Source organism: Merops nubicus, unplaced genomic scaffold, assembly GCF_000691845.1.
Source record: "Merops nubicus isolate BGI_N331 unplaced genomic scaffold, ASM69184v1 scaffold15535, whole genome shotgun sequence".
In the NCBI taxonomy this organism is placed as follows: domain Eukaryota; kingdom Metazoa; phylum Chordata; class Aves; order Coraciiformes; family Meropidae; genus Merops; species Merops nubicus.
The window spans coordinates 69,751-89,980 of NW_008612696.1; the positions used below are offsets into that span (position 1 = coordinate 69,751).

The 20,230-nt window shown below is 49.4% G+C and overlaps 1 protein-coding gene across 1 annotated transcript in view; it reads right to left on the reverse strand.

Moving 5' to 3' along the window:
• COL20A1 (collagen, type XX, alpha 1) overlaps positions 1 to 19,241 on the reverse strand; it is a 46,185-nt gene extending 26,944 nt beyond the window's left edge. Inside the window, exons 1-17 of the mRNA XM_008941603.1 lie at positions 19,169 to 19,241; positions 16,706 to 16,816; positions 15,126 to 15,269; positions 14,750 to 14,908; positions 13,707 to 13,907; positions 12,384 to 12,539; positions 10,959 to 11,078; positions 10,623 to 10,787; positions 8,958 to 9,122; positions 7,484 to 7,656; positions 6,711 to 6,840; positions 6,064 to 6,209; positions 5,143 to 5,266; positions 4,543 to 4,682; positions 3,840 to 3,969; positions 3,176 to 3,318; positions 1,982 to 2,114 (exon numbers count right to left, since the gene is read on the reverse strand). Coding sequence (XP_008939851.1) covers positions 1,982 to 2,114; positions 3,176 to 3,318; positions 3,840 to 3,969; positions 4,543 to 4,682; positions 5,143 to 5,266; positions 6,064 to 6,209; positions 6,711 to 6,840; positions 7,484 to 7,656; positions 8,958 to 9,122; positions 10,623 to 10,787; positions 10,959 to 11,078; positions 12,384 to 12,539; positions 13,707 to 13,907; positions 14,750 to 14,908; positions 15,126 to 15,269; positions 16,706 to 16,816; positions 19,169 to 19,241 — 2,413 coding nt within the window. The remainder of the gene's footprint in view (positions 1 to 1,981; positions 2,115 to 3,175; positions 3,319 to 3,839; positions 3,970 to 4,542; positions 4,683 to 5,142; positions 5,267 to 6,063; positions 6,210 to 6,710; positions 6,841 to 7,483; positions 7,657 to 8,957; positions 9,123 to 10,622; positions 10,788 to 10,958; positions 11,079 to 12,383; positions 12,540 to 13,706; positions 13,908 to 14,749; positions 14,909 to 15,125; positions 15,270 to 16,705; positions 16,817 to 19,168) is intronic.
• Positions 19,242 to 20,230: the final 989 nt, after the last annotated feature.

Here is a 20,230-nt window from a genome sequence, read left to right on the forward strand (position 1 = left end):
CTGAGTTTCACTTCAGCCACTGCCTTAAACTTCAGTGTTTCTTGCAAGTTCTACCGTGACGTTCTTAAGAAAAACTTCATGACTTTCTCTCTTCTTGTATAAGATGTTACCAAGAGAGGAAAAGAATAAAGCAATGATGAAAGGAAGAGAGGTTCCTCAGCCTCCTCTAACTCACACCTTTGTTTTGCTCAGCACAGCCTGATCACTGCTATTCACCAGGTTGCAACCCCAAGTCTGCCATCCTGAGGAGAACTATCTCATTTTCAATACCCTTTCAGCCCCCAGAATAGCATTTTATATTGAAAATTAGGGTGGAGAGGTGCCAAAAATCAAATCAGGGGGTTGGAGTTTTCCAGATAACGTAAGAGATTGTCATGCTCTAGCTGAATGAGTGACCATTTGCCAGCTCTGACACGTAGATGACTCTGTTGGACGTCCTAACCACTTGCAATTGTCCAAGATGATGGCTTTTGCTTGAACCAGGCAAGGTTTGAAGTATAACCACACCTCAGATTTTCCCAGAGTCCTGCCTAGAGCCACACCTGCCCGTCCATCCACTGCACAAGGCTTATTTCATTTGCTGGCATCCCAAAGTTTCCTCTGAACTTCCCAAGATCAGCTCTGCCTCCTGGAAATCACCAGCCATCACTTCTCCTGTGCCACCTCTCCCCAACGGGCACTTCTTTATTTAAATATTAAAAAGAAGGCATCACCATCAAAGACACTGATTGCACATGCAGATATGGGCCCTGAGAAGCCTGTGGCACTGTCCTGACTGCTCGTGCAGACCAACCAGCAGCACCCAGGCACCGAGCCCCCAGTTTGGCTGCACATGTGGTGTCTTTGAGCTCTTCGCTTTCTTCATGCAGCAAAGCCAAGCCTGACATCCCTAAGGCATCCTTTTTCCTGAGCAAGGACAGCAGATGATGAGCAGAAGCCAAACTGCTTTCCACGTCCCACCAGGGTGCCAACTCCAGCAAGGACTGGCTGGTTCAAATAAGCCTAAGAGGGCATCTTCACATGCCATGTGCCATGGGCTGAGGGAGCTCCTCTGATGTTTAGTAATTCATGGCTTCAAACATGACCCTTTATTTTCTGAAGCCTCTAAACAGCTGTGGTTGCCCCTTTGTTATTGGAAACCTGTAGGATGCTTTCTTCTGGTTTTTTTTTGGCTTTGTCAGCATGCAGCTCCTAAACACTTGCCTGATGCAGCTTTCTATAAACAAGTGTGATTATTCTTCACTAGTAATAAAACCTGAGCTTCCTATTCCAAGACAGACATATACTCTGAGCTTCATCAGCTCATCACCAGCCTAAATGAGTTGATCCTGCAAAGGCGGCTGGGAGCTGAGAGGTGGAGAGGACTGCTGCTGTTGAATGAATTGCATTCTATTCCCTGCCAACAAAGTCATCATACAGGCAATATTAATTAAGAGGACCTCTGGGAGTGCCACTGTTTAATCTCACACCCTGCCTGTACAATGCAAGATTTAGATGATGCTTCCAAGGCAAGAGTCTGCCTGCAGGATTCTCTCTCGTTTTGGGAAGTGATGAAGCATAGCTCAGCAGGGATGTGGCTGGAGAAATCCTCACCCTCCTTCACAAACAGTATTTTACTAACAGGAAACACTCATTAGGCAGCAGAGTGACACATTCAGCTGAACACCCTCCAGAATGGAAGTTCATTTCCATCAATACACGTCATAAAGTGATGTACTCTACCTGAAACACGTTGCAAGGGTTTGGGATGCCTAAAAGATACAGCAGCCTGCTCGTCCTTGCCCAGCTTGTTTCTCAAGACAAATTCTGAACACTTCAAGATGGAAAGCAAAATATCTCCAACTCCTTTCAGATATTCAGGTTTGGGTTTTCAGAGGTGGAGGTGACCAGACGTGAGCTGCTGGTCTGTGATGGGTTCTGAGGCATCCCGTGCCCCTGTTTGTTATCTCTAGGCTGTGGCTACCGAGCACGGGTCACTTACTGGTCCTGTGCTGAACAGAAACGGTGTCACTTCGAGCACCATCTTTGTAATAGGCCCAGATGGATATTTTATAGTCAGTGTTCTTCTGCAAGCCTGGCAGGACAGCAGTCGCCACGTTTCCAGCGATGGAGAGCTGCAGCAGGGGAAGAAATGAGTCAGTCGAGTTCCCAGGCATCCAAGTGAATGGCTCACAGGTCGCCTGCAGGCAAAAATGAGTTAGCCCTGGGTTTTGGGGACTAAATCTGCTGTTGTGTCTTGCACGCTTCTAAGTAAAGGCAAAATTCCAGCTCTGCTTAATGCAGAGTAGATGCCCATGCATTGGTGCCCAGTTATACTCTGCAGCTACTTCAGTGCTGGGATGTAGTGCCCTGACACAAGGCAGTCACCCTGCCTGGAGCATGAAAGCCCTTTGCTCAGTTTCCAGCTTTTAGTTGTGCTGGGGCCAGAAGCCCCAAATTCCAACCCAAATGTGAAGTGTTGCATGAGACACTGGTGCATTGAAACCACCATTTCAACTGAAAATGGGGGCTGGAGCTGGAAGAGGTCACCTGGTCCATCCCCATTCCTCCTGCATCATCTCTGCCTCTGGTTGTTCTCTCTGTGCTCCTCAGTTGGAGCTCACCCTTCTTGAAGAGCAAAGTAGTCAGCACTTACCAGCACTGAGGGGAGCAGAAGTTCCTTCTCCTGTCTTAGAGGCACTACCTCTAGCTATAAATATTTCAGCATTATCTTTGTCTTTTCCACAACAACTTGACATTGTGGGCTGGGGAATTCTCTGCAACCCCAGATCTTTTTTCTACTGAATTGCTTCTTAGCTATTTGTTTTGCATCCTGTATACCTGTACTTAATTATTCCTGCCTAAGCTTAATACTTTCTGCTTGTCCCTATTGGATTTCCTCCTTGAGATTTTCCAGAACACTTCTGCAATCTTCCCAGAGCCTGTAGGGCTCCATCCCGTTGTCCCTCCTGCTTCCAGCACTCAAGGTGACTGCTCCACTGAACATAGCCAGACCCAGGACAGACCTTTTCTAATTCCATAGGCTTCTTCAGTGGGCTGCTGAACTATTCCCTGCTTGAGTGCATGAACCTAAATAGTTTTACACCACCCCATGCCCTTCTTGCAGGCGACTTCAGAACCATCAAGCTGACACAAAGCCAACCCAGCCTCCCCAGAGCTACGTGTTGTTCTGTACCTCCTGAGGCTTCTCTCCACTGACTGTGCTCCACTTGATCTGATAGACAACCACATCAGAGGCAGCGACAGCTTCCCACTGCAGCCGGAGGCTGTTCCCGGAGAGCTCGGTCACCTTCAGTGCCCGTGGTGGAGGGACCTTTACTGAGGGATGCAGAAGGAAAATGAGCTGACATGTGGGCACTGCCAGCGCCTTGTCAGAGCCAAGGTGGTGGCCAGATGGCTGGGGAGCAAAACATCAACTGGGCAGATGTCTGAGACCAGCTTGTCTGTCACTTCTTCAGACCCGTATGACAACAGGCATCAGGACAGAGAGGGGTAAATTGTTTTTAAAGCCTTAATTAAGGAGGATTATCTCATTTGGGGAGAGGACAAGCATCACACCAGTACTGTAAAGGGGAGGGGATTAGGAGGGCTTTCAAGGACACAGAGGCTGGTGATACATCATGATTTTCCTTCATTTGCTTCCTTTCTCATTCCTTCCACCTCTTTTTAAACATAAAACTGCTGGAAATATTCCCCACACAGAGAGCAACAGTCATCTGGGCTTTGTGCAAGGGTTTGGGCCATGAGCTGCCAGGTTTGGTCTTCAAAACATCCCAGTTCAGACACACACAAGCCACTTTTGTCACCTGGGACCCAAAGCTTTTCCATGCTCTACTTACAAGTGGTAACGTTGCCAGTGATTGGAAAGGAGTCCCCTTCCTCATAGGTCGACCTGACGCTGATGAAGTATTGGGTGAGGGAGGACAAAGGTCTCAGGACAGTGGATGTTGCAGTGCCTGGAACCTCTACCTGCAGTGGAGGAGTTGAGTGAGTATCATATGAGAAAGGCTGAGAGAGTTGGGGCTGTTCAGCTTGGAGAAGAGAAGGCTCCAGGGAGATCTTATTGTGGACTGCTGATACTTAAAAGGGGCTGATAAGAAAGCTGGGGACAGACTTTTTAAGAGGTCCTGTTGTGACTGGACAAGGGGTGATGGTTTTAAACTAAAAGAGGGAGATTTAGACTCTTTAACCCAGAGAGGTGGTCAAGATTCATTGCCGGAACCATTCCAGGTGAGGTTGGACAGGGCTCTGAGCACCCTGCTCTAGCTGCAGATGTCCCTGCTCCCTGCAGGGGGGTTGGACCAAATGAGCTTTCAAGATTTCTTCCCACCCAAACCACTCTGTAATGTTATGATTTGGAGAGGAGCATGGGTACAGCTGCAGAGGAGTTATCACATGGGCAGCGACCTCATCCAAAGTGCCTCTTTCAGAGTTAAAAACACTCCTAGCAGCTCCCGAACCGTGCAGCTGAAGGAGAACCAAGCAGCATCTGTCCTCCCGAGCTTCTTTGCCTTCCACCAACCCCCCTGAGGACTCACTCACCTCCCCAGCATTGCTCCCTCTGCTAGAGGCATAGGTGACGTGGTGAGCTCTCACTGCTGGCGATGCAGCCTCCCAGCTGACCCGGACGGAGGCGTGGCTGAGCTCGGAGAAGCTCAGGTACCTGGGAGGACTCAAGGCCACTGCAACAACAGGTAGGGACAGCACCCTGAGGTCTCACAGCCTGCACAGTGGCAATGTCACCGGTGGCCTCCTGCTGCTTTTAGATGACCCCACCTTGAACTAAGAGACTCATGCAGGAAAATTTTCTTTATTTCACTATGATGCATCCTTCTGGGATGTCCCGAAGGGCTACGTGGGCTTTAGGTGAAAAAAAAACCAGCCAGATAATTCCTTTATTCTTCCCAGAAAGCAAAGATCTCAGGGAACAGGTCTTTCAGGAGTCTTTTTTTTAACCAGGGGGAAATCACTCCTTTTACACAGCTCACCATGCAATTAGACATCCCCTTGGGGAATAATTTTCCCTTAAGATCAAGCAGCACGTTTGGAAGCCACACGCACAACCCAGGAAGCCCCTCATTTAACACGTCTCTCCTGCCTGTAGCATTTAACAGCATTTCAGGGAGCAGCAGCAGCACTTACAGGTGGTTTCCTGGATGCTGGCTGGGTCACTGGCATCTTCCCCATACATGGCATACACTGCCACGGAGTACTCTGTGCTGGGCAACAGCCCTTCCAGCAGCACCTCGGGCTCAGCCACCTTCACCTGGCAATGGAGAGATGTTTTGGGCTACCCTTCCAGGGTACCTGCTAATGCCTTCAACACTTCTGGAGTACACATTGCCCTCTGAGGAGAGGCTGAGGGAGCTGGGGGTGTTGAGCCTGGAGAAAAGGAGTCTCAGGGGAGACCTTCTGGCTCTCCACAGCTCCTGACAGGAGGCTGGAGCCAGGGGGTTGGGTTCTTCTCCCAAGGAACAAGCAATAGCATGATAGGAAACAGCCTCAAGTCATGCCAGGGAGGTTTAGGTTGAACATGAGGAGCAATTTATTCCCTATCAAGTTTGTCCAGGGCTGTGCCAGGCTGCCCAGGGCAGTGGTGGAGTCCCCACCCCTGGAGGGGTTCCCAAGCCGTGGAGATGTGGGGTGAGGGACACGGGGCAGTGGGGACCTGGCAGTGCTGGGGGGATGGTCAGACTTGATGATCTTAAAGGTCTGTTTTGAAAACTGTCCTCCAATTGCTCCTATTGCTGTGAACTCAGGGGGGGATCTGAGTCAAAGAGACAATACATGTTCCCCCCACTTTTTTGTTTTAATTCATATCCTAAGCCTACAACTTATCCCTATCACTTCATGTCTTGCATGAAACCCTCACAGTTATAAATCAGTTTGAATCCCAGCATAATAAAAAAGTCCTCCATGAAAGATGTTGCTGGAAATAATGCTGACATCTATTTTGTTTCTTTTTTTAAACACATAATACCAATTCACAAAGGTTAGAGCTGGAACTAAACTCAGCCCAGAGAGACGAAAAAATTATATTCTCATTATTCTCATGAACTTTACCTCCACTGTATAGTCCTCTGCTCCATCAGGGGCTGAAGAACAGAGCACCAGGTATTGTGTGGCTCCCTGGGCTGCCTTCCAGCTCAGCCTGATGCTGTTGTGGCTCAGCTCAGAGACACGCAGGGAGCGAGGGGAAGATAAAGGCACTGGAGGGAAAAACAAGGCAGAAAGGTGTCTTCAGAGGATGAAGTCTGCGACAGCTCAAAGCCCAGAGGAGACCTGGCTTTGCAACAGCTGCTGCAAGCTGGTGGACATCTACCCCATGTCCAACATGGCAAAGCAGCCAGTTCACAAGGAATAGGTTTGATTCTTTTGGAGCCCAAGGATCAAAAGGTGGCAAGGGGTTGCAAGGTATTTCTAACGTGGTATGTCACTACCACGCCAGTGGTCTCCTTTGCAGAGTGAAATAGGTGAAAAGGGACCCCCAAGATCTCTGGCCCAAGCTGCTGCTCAACAAGCAGGTTGCTCAGGGTCTTGCCTGGTCAAGTTCTGAACATCTCCATGGATGGAGATAGCTGTAGAGAGACCAGACGTGAGGGAAGTGGAAAATCACAACCCAGGCTCCAGTCTGAGATGCTCACAAAGAAAGAACTTTGCTCACCTATCATAACCATGCATCAACATCACCCTCTCTACTCACGACCTACATGTGGAGGTGACACCTCTCAGCCCGTCCCCAACAACTGTGTCATAGATGGGAAACACCGACACCAGGTACTCCGTGTGAGAGGTCAGGTTGGAGAGCTGCAAAGAGGACACTGCTCCCTCCAAAACCACCTGAAAGCACAAAGGAGGCCTGTCAAGATGGGGAGGTGCTTGGCTCTTTAGCAAAAGACTGGCTGAACTGGCTTCCCCTAGCAAACCTGGCTTCTTTGTGACAGAGCCATGCCCAGAAACACGAGGTCCAGTTGCCCTCTGAATTTTGTGCCAGCAAGTATCTGCCCCAAACAGGGAGGTAAGAGCCAATAAGCATTCCAGTCTTCTAAGGCTGGGATCTGTGCAAACACAAGACTCTAATCGTGTTCTCACTGAATTCTATGGAAACACATCAGCAATTTGGATTTTCTAAGTCCTATCCATCCCAGGTGAGCATCCTTGGACAGCTCTGCGTACCTGCACGTCCTCTTTGAGTCAAAAGAGATGCTTTAGGGAGGGGGCAACACTGCATAAGAGAAAAATCTGTGCCAGTGTGGCTTGCAGTATTTCTAGGAAGCTGATATTTGTCTTATCTTCTCTTCTATCTTGGCTCCGTATCAGTTGGTCATATTCAAGCTCAGCAAGCACTTCATTTTATCTCTGACTTTAGCTGATGTCCCACAAGAGCTGCACCTCCACCTTCATCTTTGTGCCTACTCGAGTCTACTTGAACTCCCAGCCACTGGAAAGACCCTGCAGCCTCAGAAGTCCAAAGGTCTCTCACCTCCTTGGGGGTACCACCCTTAGATGGGTAATAGACAATTCGGTATTTCTTTGGTGGCCTCAGAGGAGGACTCCAGCTCAAGTGCATGCTCTTGGAGGTCACGGCTGATATTCTGAGGTCAGTCGGGCTCAGTTGGGGACCCATGTTCACAGGGATGTCTTTCACAGTGCTGCCTAGGTATTAAAAACACAATTACTTCCTTGGATTCAGACTTCTTATGCCAAATGTACTTTCCAGCTCGTAAATATGAGTGATTTTTTCCAATCAAGTTGCAGTCCCCTTCCCTAGAGAGTACAGCCAGTTCCAAATGGCTCTGAAATCAATATTTTAAAACTGGGCATACAGAGAACACGAATACCCCCCAGAGACCAGGCTCTGTGTTTTGCTGGGTGCTGGGAATGTTTTTTCCAACACAAGTGTTCATTTTTTTTGTCTATCCAAATGATGACCCGACTTTCCTCAATTACAAAAAACTGACAACATGAACAAGCAGAAGCTATTTTGGTTTCTTTTTTTGAGCATCCCATCTTCCTCTAGCCTAATCTTCACCTTTGAAAAATACCTAATTAAATCAAACAAGTACAAATTAATAAGGATGAATCAATATAATTATATAAATCTCCAGAGCATTAAAATAAAATTATGCTGGGAAGTTGGACTTCCCCATTCTCCTTAGGCCAATTTTAGAGCTGAGATAGAAATAGGTACACAATATTCCTCCTGAGGATCTAAGCTAACATCTGGAGTGGTTCTTCACTCTCTTGTTCATCATACAAGCTGCTCTCCAGAAAAGGAAAAAAATAAGCTGTTCAACTCTAACTTGAAGATGTCTTGGAGATCCATCCAAGTAGTAAAAGTAGAAATAAAGAAGTGTGGAGAAAAAAAAATTATATTTAGATGTTTTATCATCCCTACTTCCATGTTTCCTCCATTCACTCTCCCTAATACATTCTCAAATTAGCTCCTTCTGCCTCCTCTTGGTTGGAAGAAACTCAGAAAAGGAGATGGATGCAATGAATTTATCACACCATATGATAATAAAAGAGGGAAAAGAAGTCCCTTTTTCCGAGCCAACCAAACCCTGGTAGAAATGGCTGTTGACTCTGTTGGCTCACAGGCCAAAGGCAGATAACTAAACCCAGAGCATCAGAATGAGAACATCTACAGGTACCATCCCTCCGTGACTTGTTAGGTGCAGCAGAGAGTCTGCAGTGGAGTGAGAATGGAAGAACTGCATCCAGTAGAAGGCAATGACCACAGAAGAAACCAGCCAACAGCTTGATGTGGCAAGGACCATTGCCAGGCAGCGAGAGGGCTGAGCAAGGAGATCAGCACTGAAGGAGAAGAGTTTGGTGGTGCTGACAGGGTGGTGGAGCTCACGGAGGGGAAGGTATGAGAGAAGGTCACTGCTGATGGCAAGGAAGGTGGATGGTGAGCAGAAGGAAGCTCAGCCCTCACTGAGGTTTCACTTCACCTGCATTTTCCTTGTTGCTCTTTTCTTTGATCCTGGTGCACAGGACCCGGGTGAGCCTGCCAACCAGAGAGCCCAGCAGTGGGAAATCCAGCACGTTGTAGACGGTGAGCTCCAGAGGCTCTGAGGCCACCTGCCTCAGCTCTGCCTCGTCTGCATTCTTCACTCCTGCAACCAGAGCAGAGAACAAGGCTCAGACACCTCCCCAGAGAGGAGCAGCTGCTGCCTCCTCCTCCTCCTCCTGTGTCGTTTGCTCTGGGGCAGGATGAGGCCACTGTCACCCAGCCTCCCAGTCACACCAGTGGGGTGCTGGTGTCTGAGAATGGCCTTGGGCTTTCCTGCAGCAACAGCCTCCCTCCAGCCTGGGAAGAGCTTTCAACTCTGTGGACTCAGGAGGTCTTTAGTGGCCTGGAGGCAGTCCAGTGATTTCTCCTTCTATTTTCCTCACTTGCAGGCTTTGCTTCCAGGAAGGCAGACATTTTTCACCCTAAGGGGCAGTTGGCATAAACTGGGGAACGAGTGAACAAATAAGCCACAATTTTATATTTGGAAGGTGGCAGCACTCCCCACAGGGTCTGCTGTTCATCAGAACATCCCATTGCATTGCAAGAGAGTCAGGGATGAGCAAAAAGCAGACCATTTTTAGCAGAACTTCACCCTCTCAGAGCATCCTCTGTCCTTATCCTGCTCCGCATCCTCACTAACCCTCTGCAGACCAAGCCCCACAGCATCAAATTATTTTAGATATTTAGATACAAGCAGTATCATTACCAAACAGGGATCCCACCTCATTCCTCAAGCCCAAGACCATTACCTGAACAGATTTGCTAGCCTCCTTCCCCCTTGTCCTTGCAGTGAGGACCAAGGTGCTACTGAAATTAAAACTCAGGTCCTGATGCCTAAGGACCAATGTGATCTTCCTCTAACCAGGGAGGAAGGGCAAAGATCTCCAGATGGTTTCAGGTGCACAGATCTTACTCTGTTGTCCTGCACCTGAGGCTCAGCAGCTCCACTCAGCCCATGAAAGATATCACAGTGCCAGCCACTTACCTACATAACCCTATGCAACAAACCCTCACTTGTGTGCTCCCAACAGAACTCAGCACTTAAAGTTTTCCAGATTGCAATTTTAGGTGAGTATTCTACAGAACTTTATTGCCCATTTATTAGTTCAGCAGACTTGTTTAGTCATCAAGGCCAGAGCTGCTCAAGGCCATTTTGTGTCTCATTATCCCTGCTGGATAGCAAAGAGCAGATCATGTTGTTATTCAGAGAAATGGAAAAATTGGGAGAGGCACTAATTATAGAGGTCTCCTTCCCTCCCCAGTACAGTGTTCTCTGATTATTTCTCTCTTAATTCCACAGCTGAGAATATTGTTCTCCTGCCACAGGTCTCCAAAGCTCACAAAGGTCTTTATGGATGGGCAGTGTGAAATATCTCATGTGAATGACTGGGGTTTTTTTCAAACAAACAAAATCCCCTTTGAAGACACTGCCTGTGCTGAATAATGTTCATCTTAGCCCCAGTGTAATGAGGTCTCAGCCATTACCTTGGTTTTAAAGCACCAACATGCTCCTACCAAAGCTGAGGGAACACAACCTTTAATTTGAAGGGGATCAAAAGTTGATTGGCTTTCTCTTGCAGCTTACCCATGGCCGTGATCTTACCGATGGCAAATATCTCTATGCCGAGGTTTTTCAAGGTCTGAGCAGCCAGGTTGGCATCATCCTGGGATTTCCCATCAGTCAGGAGGATCACCAGCTTCTCAGCCTCCAGCCGGGCACCAGCGTCTGCTTTCAGATTCTGCTCCAGGACGTGGGTCAGTGCCAGACCTGGGGAGGAGCAGGGATGGATGCTGTGCTGCAGCCCCGCAGGCAACCCCCTTGCCTTCACTCTGCTCTCTGTCCTGTCACTCTGGTCCCCATGGAGGTCACTCCATGGGAACAGCTTCCCCCACCGCAGCCCCACGGGTGGCTCAGCAGAGCCCTGGGAGGTGGAGTTACCTGTGAAGGTGTTGCCGCCCTTGTACCTCAGATTCCTCACAGCCTCCAGCACCTGGTCCCTCGTGGAGTAGGTGCTCAGGTCCCACTCGGTGCGGGGGTCACTGCTGTACTGGGACAGCCCTGGGGAAGGCAAGAGCTAAGGGCATCGTGCAAGCCAAGCAAGCTGCAAGAGCAGACTCACTTTGGGGGTGAGGAGACACACAAAATAATCATAGAATCACTCTGGCTGGAAAGGACCACTAGGATCAAGTCCAACCTTCACCCCAACATCCCCCTAACCACTAGACCGTAGCCTCAAGTGCTGCATCTGCTCACTTTTTGAAGCCCTCCATGGATGGTGACTCTACCACCTCCCTGGGCAGCCCGTTCACACTGCCTGACCACTCTCTCAGGGAAGAAACTCTTCCCAATAACTAATCAAAAGCTCCCCTGGTGCAGCTTGAGGCCATTTCCCCTCATCCTATCATTAGTAATCTGGGAGAAGAGACCAACACCAGCCTCACCACAACTTCCTTTTAGGTAGTTGTAGAGAGCAATAAGGTCTCCCTCTCAGTCTCCTCCAGACTAAACACCCCCAGTTCCTTCATCTGGGCTTCTTAAGGGATATTTTCCAGCCCTCTCACCAGCCTCGTTGCCCTTCTCTGGCCCCGTTCCAGCCCCTCCATGTCCTTCTCATCCTGTGGTGCCCAAAACCGGACACAGGACTCAAGGTGTGGTCCCCCACGGCTGAGTTCCAGGGGCACAATCACCTCCCTACTCCTGCTCACACCATTTCTGATCCAGGCCAGAATGCTGTTGGCCTTCTGGGCCATCTGGGCACACTGCTGGCTCATGGTCCATTGGCTATCTGACTATATGAGAACAATGAAAAGGAGTGGGAATGAGCAGATGTTTCCAGCTCCACTTCTCTGCATAGTGCTCCTTGTGAGGGCAGCAAGGTGATGCTTCAGACCCCACTGTGGTGGAGCTCTGAGGCCTTTGAGAAGGTCTCAATGTCAACTGGGGTCAAACTAGTTGGCTGCCAGGAGCAGGAAGGATTTACAGGGTCCTATTTCACATCCAGCCTGGCCAGGGTGAGCATCTCTCAGCACTGGCAGCAGCACCGTTCTCAGCTGAGCTCCAAGCAGGCTCCTTGCCTGCAGTGCTGAGCACCTCGGCAGAGGTAGCAGCAAATCCCAGATGCATCTCAGCCCCCAAGCCCGAGCTGGTGCTGCCCAGAAGACCTCGCTTCAGCTCACCGTGCAGCTATTGCTTGCAGCCACTAGAGGCCAGAGCTTGCTGCCAGATGGGAGAAGCTGTGGAGCAGCTTGGACTTCACCCTGAAGGAATAAAAGCTCCTCAGGGGAGCACGTAGTCACAGGAACAGAGAGCAAGGCTCCTTCAAAGATGAATTTCCCAAGGTCAGGAAACAGGAAGGTGTCCTACCTACTCTTATCTTGTCTTGGGCAATATTGAAGGGGGAAATCAAATTGCTCAGAAACTCCTTGATGAGCTTGAAATTGTTGCGTCCGATGCTCCAGGATCCATCCACAAGCAGGATGACATCAGTCATTGCAGACGTGTCGCACTGCAACTGGGAACCTGCAGGGTAGAAGGCTGGATTTTGAGAGAAGCAGCTGGAGAGGAGGAAAAACTACTTCACTTTTAAGACAATAAAAAATCTGCAGTGTAAGGTCTTGTCTGGATGGTGGATTGGATCTTCTGACCTGACCCATCCTGGGAAAATCACAGGGCTAAAGGTTAACCCACCTCAGTGCCAAGAAACCCAGTGCTGTGCAGCTGCTTTTCTGCCAAGAATAGGTTAAAGCTCTCAGAAGTGGGTGTCTAAGCCCAGCACTGCTCTCTGCAAGCTGTCAGCTCCATTACATCTCAGCCCCAGCCCAGTGCTTCCCTTCTAGCTAGCCTAAGTCTCCAAAAATTGCAGGTGATTGCTTAATTCCATTCCATCACGAGATCCCCTGGGGGGCTATAATTATTTCATGGCTTTATATTAAATCCAATCTCTCTGTAAAAACCTGCTGGCATGGCAGAGACACTCCAGCCCTGCCTTTCTCCTCACCCCAGGCCTGCAGCTTAACAGAGGATAAGATAAGGCATGCTGCTGATCAAATGCATCTCCCCTGAGGATTTGTCAGATGGGAGATTTTCCATCTTTGGTGGAGGGAAGTAGATGATCCCATCAAGATACAGTTGCCTGCAAAGAGTTTACTCTTCTCTCTTCACAGCTATGGATTCCTGTTGGTCTCAAGGGACCAAATAAGGATGCTCTGGCCAGTCCCATTCCCACCACTTCAAGGGAGCTGTGAGCCATCTGCCCTGCCATGCTCTCAGCTGATGAACCTGAAGGATCATCATGGGTCAGTTATCTGTGAATCATGATGAACAAGTCCAGGAGGTGGAGCAGATTGGGTAATGAACATCCCTGATGTGCACCTCCCCTTCAGATTGCCACAGCTAAGGAGTCTGTTGAAGACTACAAACTCTTCCATGGATCTGTCAGAGGCAGGGGCAGTTGGCAAGACAAATAAAGAGAATATTGGCAATTGATAAATTAAATCCTCTGGAAAGAAATTCTGGCCTAGGTCCAGTTTGCCTCAAAATTTATGATGTCCTGCAGAACTCCAAACTTCTCCAGTGGTTCCTGACAGCTCCCCAAAGCATGACCTAGCAATTAAAAGCACTATCAGCAGCATTTGTTTGGGGAAAAGAGTGGGGAAGAAGGAGCAAGGCGTGTTTGAAAGCACTCACCTCTCCTCAATGAATCCTTTGTGGGCTTTTCTCTTCCCAGAGACTCTCGTTCTGAGTTTGCAGGAGTGCGCTGGGGGGATCTGGTGGTTCTTGGTGTTGCCTCTGTCACGCTGGCCTCTCCGCTGGGCTGGTTTCTTGTGATTTCCCCTGAGCCTTTTGGCTGAATCCCCTTCTGCCTTTTCTTTTCAGCTCTGTCCTTCGCTGTGCTCCAAAGAGAACAACCCCATTGGCCCTAGCTGTGTTGTCCCCATGCAACCTGCTGGGGCCATCAGCTGGTTTCAGCCACCTTTGGCAGAGGTGGAGGGGGCTAAGAGAGGGTAGAAGTCCTACAACCTTTTGTAAGTAGGTATTTAGAGGAGATCACCTTTGCTCATGCCTCTCAGAGGGCTGCAAGCAGGCTCGTGAGCTCATAATAACAACATTAGTAATTGATCACATGAAAAGTTTGCCCTCATTATCTTTGCTGATGGAAAATAATGAGTGTTTATAAAATATAAACCAGGGAAAACAAATCAAGGCACCTGATACCCGTCCAGACCTCAGCAACCTGTGACTCAGAAACACCCTCTGCTAGTGCCAGTCTTTGTTTAATGACCCTGATGGTTCTTCCCTTCTTCCTCACGTACAAATGTGGGTTTTTTGAACCCATGCAAACCTTGTTGTTAGACACCAGAGAATTTGTACAGTTCTATGCAGTCCCCAGCCCCAGAGGAGAGCTCACACCTTCTTGTAGACCATTGGCAGCCTAGGAAATCAGGCATCATTAGCCCCAGTGCTTGAGCAGGAGTTGTTTCTCAAAGATTCTCTGCTCTAGATTGAAGGATTTGACTGAATCTTCATAATTTGGATACCTGTCAACCTGTCAGTGATTTTTCAGGCTGGACAGTTTGGGGGGGCACAAGGGGAAAGTGTTTTTAGGTTGCTTACTGTGTCCTTGCAGTGAGAGGTGAACCCAAGAGATGAGACTGGGCTAGCACATCCCTGCTGATGCTGGAGTTGCAGGGGGAGGGTGGGGGTGGTTTTAGGGAAGGCTGTACACCCACCTGGCTGTGTCAAGACGGTGCTCAGGGGTGGTGGGGTGGTCTCTGCCACCACGCCTTGCTCAGCCACCGAGCTCCCTGAAGAGGTGAGGTTCTTTCCTGCTGCAGCTCCGGAGTTTCTTCGGTTGTTTCTAGTCTGGGATGCATTTTTTAGCTCCTCTACTGTATGAAGATCCAAAACAGGGAGAGAAAGTCAATCTAACCTTCATCTGATGGGTCTTTATCACCCTCTTTTCCAACCTTCCAACCAAAATAACTAAAGAGGCTCTGTGATTTCAACATAGTCTACAGGGCATGCTCTGGAGGAGGAACTCTTAGGACCCACATCTCCAAGAACCTCAGAGGCCCTCTGAAGGGTAAAATGAAGGGCTCTACTTACTCACAAATTTCCTCTTGGCAAACAGGGCTTCCTGGGAGCCGTTGAGCACGTAGACCTGCAGTGTGTATTCCTTGGTGGGGCTCAGGCCCCCGACTGTGGCTTTGGGAGTCTTGGTTTTCAGCATGACTTCTTGTTCTGAGTCCCCTGAGGTGGGATGAAACCACAGTTCATAGACTGTTAGAGCTTAAATTTAAGTTGACAGTAGCAAGAGCCCCACTGAAATGCAGGGAATGTCTGCCTAGGGACCTCAGCCAACTCCCATTTCTTTTTTAACTTTATGGATCTATGATTTTTTATTCTTTTAGCCAATCTAGAGTTGAGAACATTTGAGGGGATTTCAAATCCTTGGTACGTGTCCAAAATGGAAAACCTGTTCCCATCCAGCACTAGTGCAGCTCTCACCATCTTCTCAAGGAGCTGCTGATTGAAAAGCTGGTCTGTGCAATTCAGAGCAAATATTGCTTAGAAAAACAGCCAACCAGTTGATGTGCTTGAGGTTATATCTGACAAGGTGAGGAAGTGGCCTGGTGGGTTTGGAGATCGCTTAGGACTTCTCTTTTGTATCCCAGGTGCTCTTGCTGTGCTGTCTCTGCCAGCCCCACCTCTCCCCCAAGGGCAGCTGCTCTCTGCAAGGAGACAGCTCATTTCTGGGACCAGCACTGCCTCCAGATCCCTCCAGCCACGTCCTGGAGCCCTGGGACCTGTCCTGGGTCTGTGATGCTTTGACCAGCCAGGAAACTGGGGCACTGAGCAGATGGAACAAGGCAGCTCTGCAGAGCACCAATGCTGCACCACGGTCTCCATGCTGCACAAAACAAGGGGAGAGAGGCAAACTGGCTCCCTAAAAATCCTGGTTAAGAAAGATCTTCAAGCTCTAAGTTATGGAGACGGATGTGTCTGTGACTCCAGCATCCCCATGCAGAGATGGAGCTCCCCAGCCTAGCAGAGGGGAAGCCTCAGGCATGTGCCAGGGATTCCCTGCATTCCAGGGATGCTCCTCGCTCTCCACCCAGGGAGGAGCAGGGCAGGGAAGGAATGAGAAACCTCCTGCTTCAGCTTGGGAAACAGGTGGGGGCTGAGCTAAAAGCAGCTGGAAGATCACAAGAACTCTGCAGCACAAGCTCCTGCCTGGCAGCTCCCTTCTCTGGCTCACCAAGAGGGTGGCAGCGACTGCAACCAATGCCAGCCAAGACTAAGGTTGCCTCCAATTATTGCTCCCCACTGAGGGACACTGTGTCCTTCCAACACCACCAGGTTCAGCCTCTGAAGTCAGGGAGAGCTGGAGCTTGACCAGGGAATCAGGAAGCTCAGCCCCATACACACAGGGTCAAGGACATCCCATCCCACGTCCCTGAAGCTGGAGGGGCTACTGGAAGCTCCCACAGAAGACCTAGAAAATGAACCTTTCATCTTCTTTTTTTCTTACACTGTCCCAAAAAGCAACACTTTCTGACAAAGGAAGAAGAAGATGATCTTCTTGGATGGAGAGAGCTGTTGTCCACCGGTCAAAGGGTGGAGCTCAGTCCTTCACTCCTACACAAATCTCTGCTGGCTCTGACGTCAGACTCAGGAGCACATACCTGCCATGGGCTTCACCCGAACTTTGTAGCCGTTGATGTTCCCCTCAGATTCTTTCCACTTCATTTGGAGCCTGTCTTCTGAAAGGACAGTGAGCTTCAGCCGGCCTGACCCTGGGGAGGAGACCACATGTCTGTGCTGCTATAGATGCAATCCCTCCCTCTGTGTATGCACCCACAAACCAGCACATATTCCAGCTCTTCTAGGGATGTGGGACCAGCTGCAGTGCAGAGGACATCCTCACCATCCCACGGAGGTCCTCAGCATCCCCTGATGCTGCACAGCAACTCCTGCACTCCCCCTGCACCTCTGCTAGGGAACCTACCACGAGTGACTGCAACCCTGCAGCTTCCACCCTATGCAAAAAGGAATTTAGAGCTGGGGGGTTCCCTTGCACCCCTCACATCTTGGAGGGCTCTCCTGGGAGCTTTCACGTGGAATGTTTTGTTTCAGCAAGTGTGTGCAGTGGAAATATCTGAAAGGTTTGTCAGGGCCATAACTCACGGGCAACAGCTTATGTCAGTTGGCTGCAGGGAGCAGCAAACTCAGTGACAAAACCTGAGAAAGAATATATTTCCAGATAAGGACTTTAAAAGAGGAAAAAGCACATTCCCTTATCATCTCCAGATCTCACAGGTATTTTTTAAACCCCAGCTAGATGGCTGAACTCACGTGTCCCTCTTTGAATCAGTGGTTCCTTGGTAAATCAGAGCTGTGCTCTCGTACAAGTGTCACCTCAGGAAAGTTTCTCACTTGACTGGATGGCAACTCAGCAGATTTATTTCCTCTCCTTCCTGACACTGCACCTACAGGTGCCTTTCCAGCAGACTGCTCAAATTTGCCATGAGTGATCCACATCCTTTGCCTGTGCTCTATAAACATCTGCGCTTGGGTGCTCCCCCTATTTGCAGTTGTCATCAATCTCTTTATCATTACTCATTAAAAAAAAACCCTTAGGGTGACCTGGAGTGTCCAGCTGGCAAGCTGTGTTGCACAGGACTCCTTCAGTCCCTGATCTGGTCTGGCATGATGTCCAGACATCTCCTGACATCTTTTCCATGAAGTCACAGCCCAGGAAAGCAGTGAGAGCTGGCAGTGAGGACTTGCTTGTCTCAGCCCAACATCTGTGCTTTAACCTTTCCTTGCAGAGACTTCCTGCCCAACAAGCAGAGAGCTATTTTGGGGGAACAAAGCTCAGATTCACATCTCCTCCCCTGGCAAATCTGAAGGGGAAGAAAAAAAAACGTGGGGAAGAGGGATGAGGAGTAAAATAAAACCCCGGAATCACGCCTGAGAGAAATGGTAAAAGACCATGGAACAATGAGGGGAATTCATAGTTAGATTAAAGATGGAGCTGTCTTCTTTGGGCCAAGTGTGGTCCAGCTCCTCAGCCCTCACTCTAGGAGCCCTGAAGCTAAAAAGGCAAGAATGTCCCCAGGCAGATCAGAGAGGACAGCATCCTCTAAAGCACCATTATGTGCTGCATGCAAATGAACCCCAGTGCCATGAAAGCTCCACTGTTCCCCTGCCCTGGGATGGATGTGCTGTTTGATGCTGTAACCTTGCCCTCCAGCTGAGAGAGTTAAGCCCAGACTGAACTGCAAGAGGCTGGTCTGGAAGACAGAGAGTATGGAGACACATCTGTCCAAACGCTGAGGTGCCACCACCTCTCCAGAAACCACTTCCACAGAAGGTTCAAACACAACGTCAAGGTGAATCTTCAGCACCAGAAAGGCTATGGTGAGGTGCTACAGGAATTTTCTGGTCATTTATGGTACTATGGGAACACTATGTCCCAGGAGGAATGCACCTCATGTGCTTTCTTGTCATAGAATGGTTTGGGTTGGAAGGAACATTAAAGATCATCTCATTCCAATCCCCATGGGCAGGGACTCCTCCCACTAGTCCAGATGGCTCAAAGCTCCATCCAGCCTGGCCTTGAATGCATCCAGGGATGAGCCATCCACAACTTTCCTGGGCAACCTGTGCCAGTGTCTCACCACCATTAGTGAAGAGCTTCTTCCTAATGTCTACCCTAAGTTCACATTCTCAACGTACATGTCCAACGTTTTCTTCTCTTTTTCTCCCAGCATCTCAGGCTCCATTTGTAGCTCAGGTCAGCACCTTTCACTGTTCCTGTGGGCTGGATGCATCCCTGGTGTGAGGGAGGGGCACCCTGAACTGCTGCCAGGGGTGAGGACAGGGCTTTGCAGGGTGGGAGGAGATGGAGATATTCTCCCCAGATGGGCTCCCTGATCTTCTCCTTGTGTGTGGGAACAGGTTGTTTGGAGCTTCACCGACAGACACCAGAGCACAGCAGCCCTCTGAAATCCTGTGTGTGGCTGGGAATGTCCCTTGTGTGTGGTGCCACCACCAATGGGAAGGGCTCAGGCAAGGGCTGGGCTAACCCAGGGGACAGCCACACCACAGGAACGCTCCAGAACAAGGGCAGGAGGGCTCCTTACCTTGGCCCACTCGTCCCCACACGTGGCTTGCCACAGGCAGGCAGGCAAAGAAGAAACAAGTGTGAATCAGCATGGTGACCAGGACCTGCAGGAGGGCAAACAGCAGGAAGAAGCAAAAAAGTTGCATTTCAGCATGTGAAAAACTAGGTATTTTTTGCATTCCTCTGTTGAGGGACCACAAGCAGAGATCTGCAGCTCTATACATCCCCGAGAGCACCGAAAGGGTGGATGGAGAGGCACATGTGACTTTCCTGCAATCCCTATGCATTATTTTATAGTCTTGGTCTCTCCAATACAGCTGTTCCATGCCTTGGACCTGGACTAAATTGTGTTTATACATCTGGTGGGGAGTAGGGTTTGACCTCCTACTCCTCTCAGCCTGGTTGATCCTGGAGATGGGCACTGCTTTCCTGGTAGGACAATCTCAATGGTGGTACAAAGGTGCTGGCTTCTGCTCTAATGGAAACGAGCAACATTGGCCACATCCCTGGACAGACACAGATTCCAGAACAACTTCTGGTTTAAACCATGCAGAAGCAATTAACGCCCATTAGCACGACCAAAATCAATATAGGTCTATAAACACGGGGCAACTTTTAGAGGAGCTATCTTTGGCAGACGAGCTCCTCACACCACAGATTTGATGACCCTGTGGTCCCTGGGACAAAACAATCATGCAGCAGGTACCATGGACCTCATTGGGTTTGTGTCAACAGTTTAGAAATAAGGCTTTTATTTCTCCTTTCACGGTGGAGTTCTCAGGAAGTTACATTCAGGACTTGTTGGGATTGTCTTGTTTTAACTTGTCCACCTCAGCAGACTGAAAATAGTTACAAACTGTAGCATGGCAGAGGATCATTTTGAGTCAGAAGTAACCTCTGCAGCACCAACAAAGTTGGCTGGCCAAGGACAACCACCCTGCAGCCCACCACCGACCTCAACCACCTTCAGTTATCTTCACTGCTCTGGCTTTCAGGGCCCTCAACCCTCAATATCCCAGCTCTAAAACATATTCTGTTGGCCTTTTGCAGCACGTTGTTGGCATCTGGGCTTTTTGTGCTC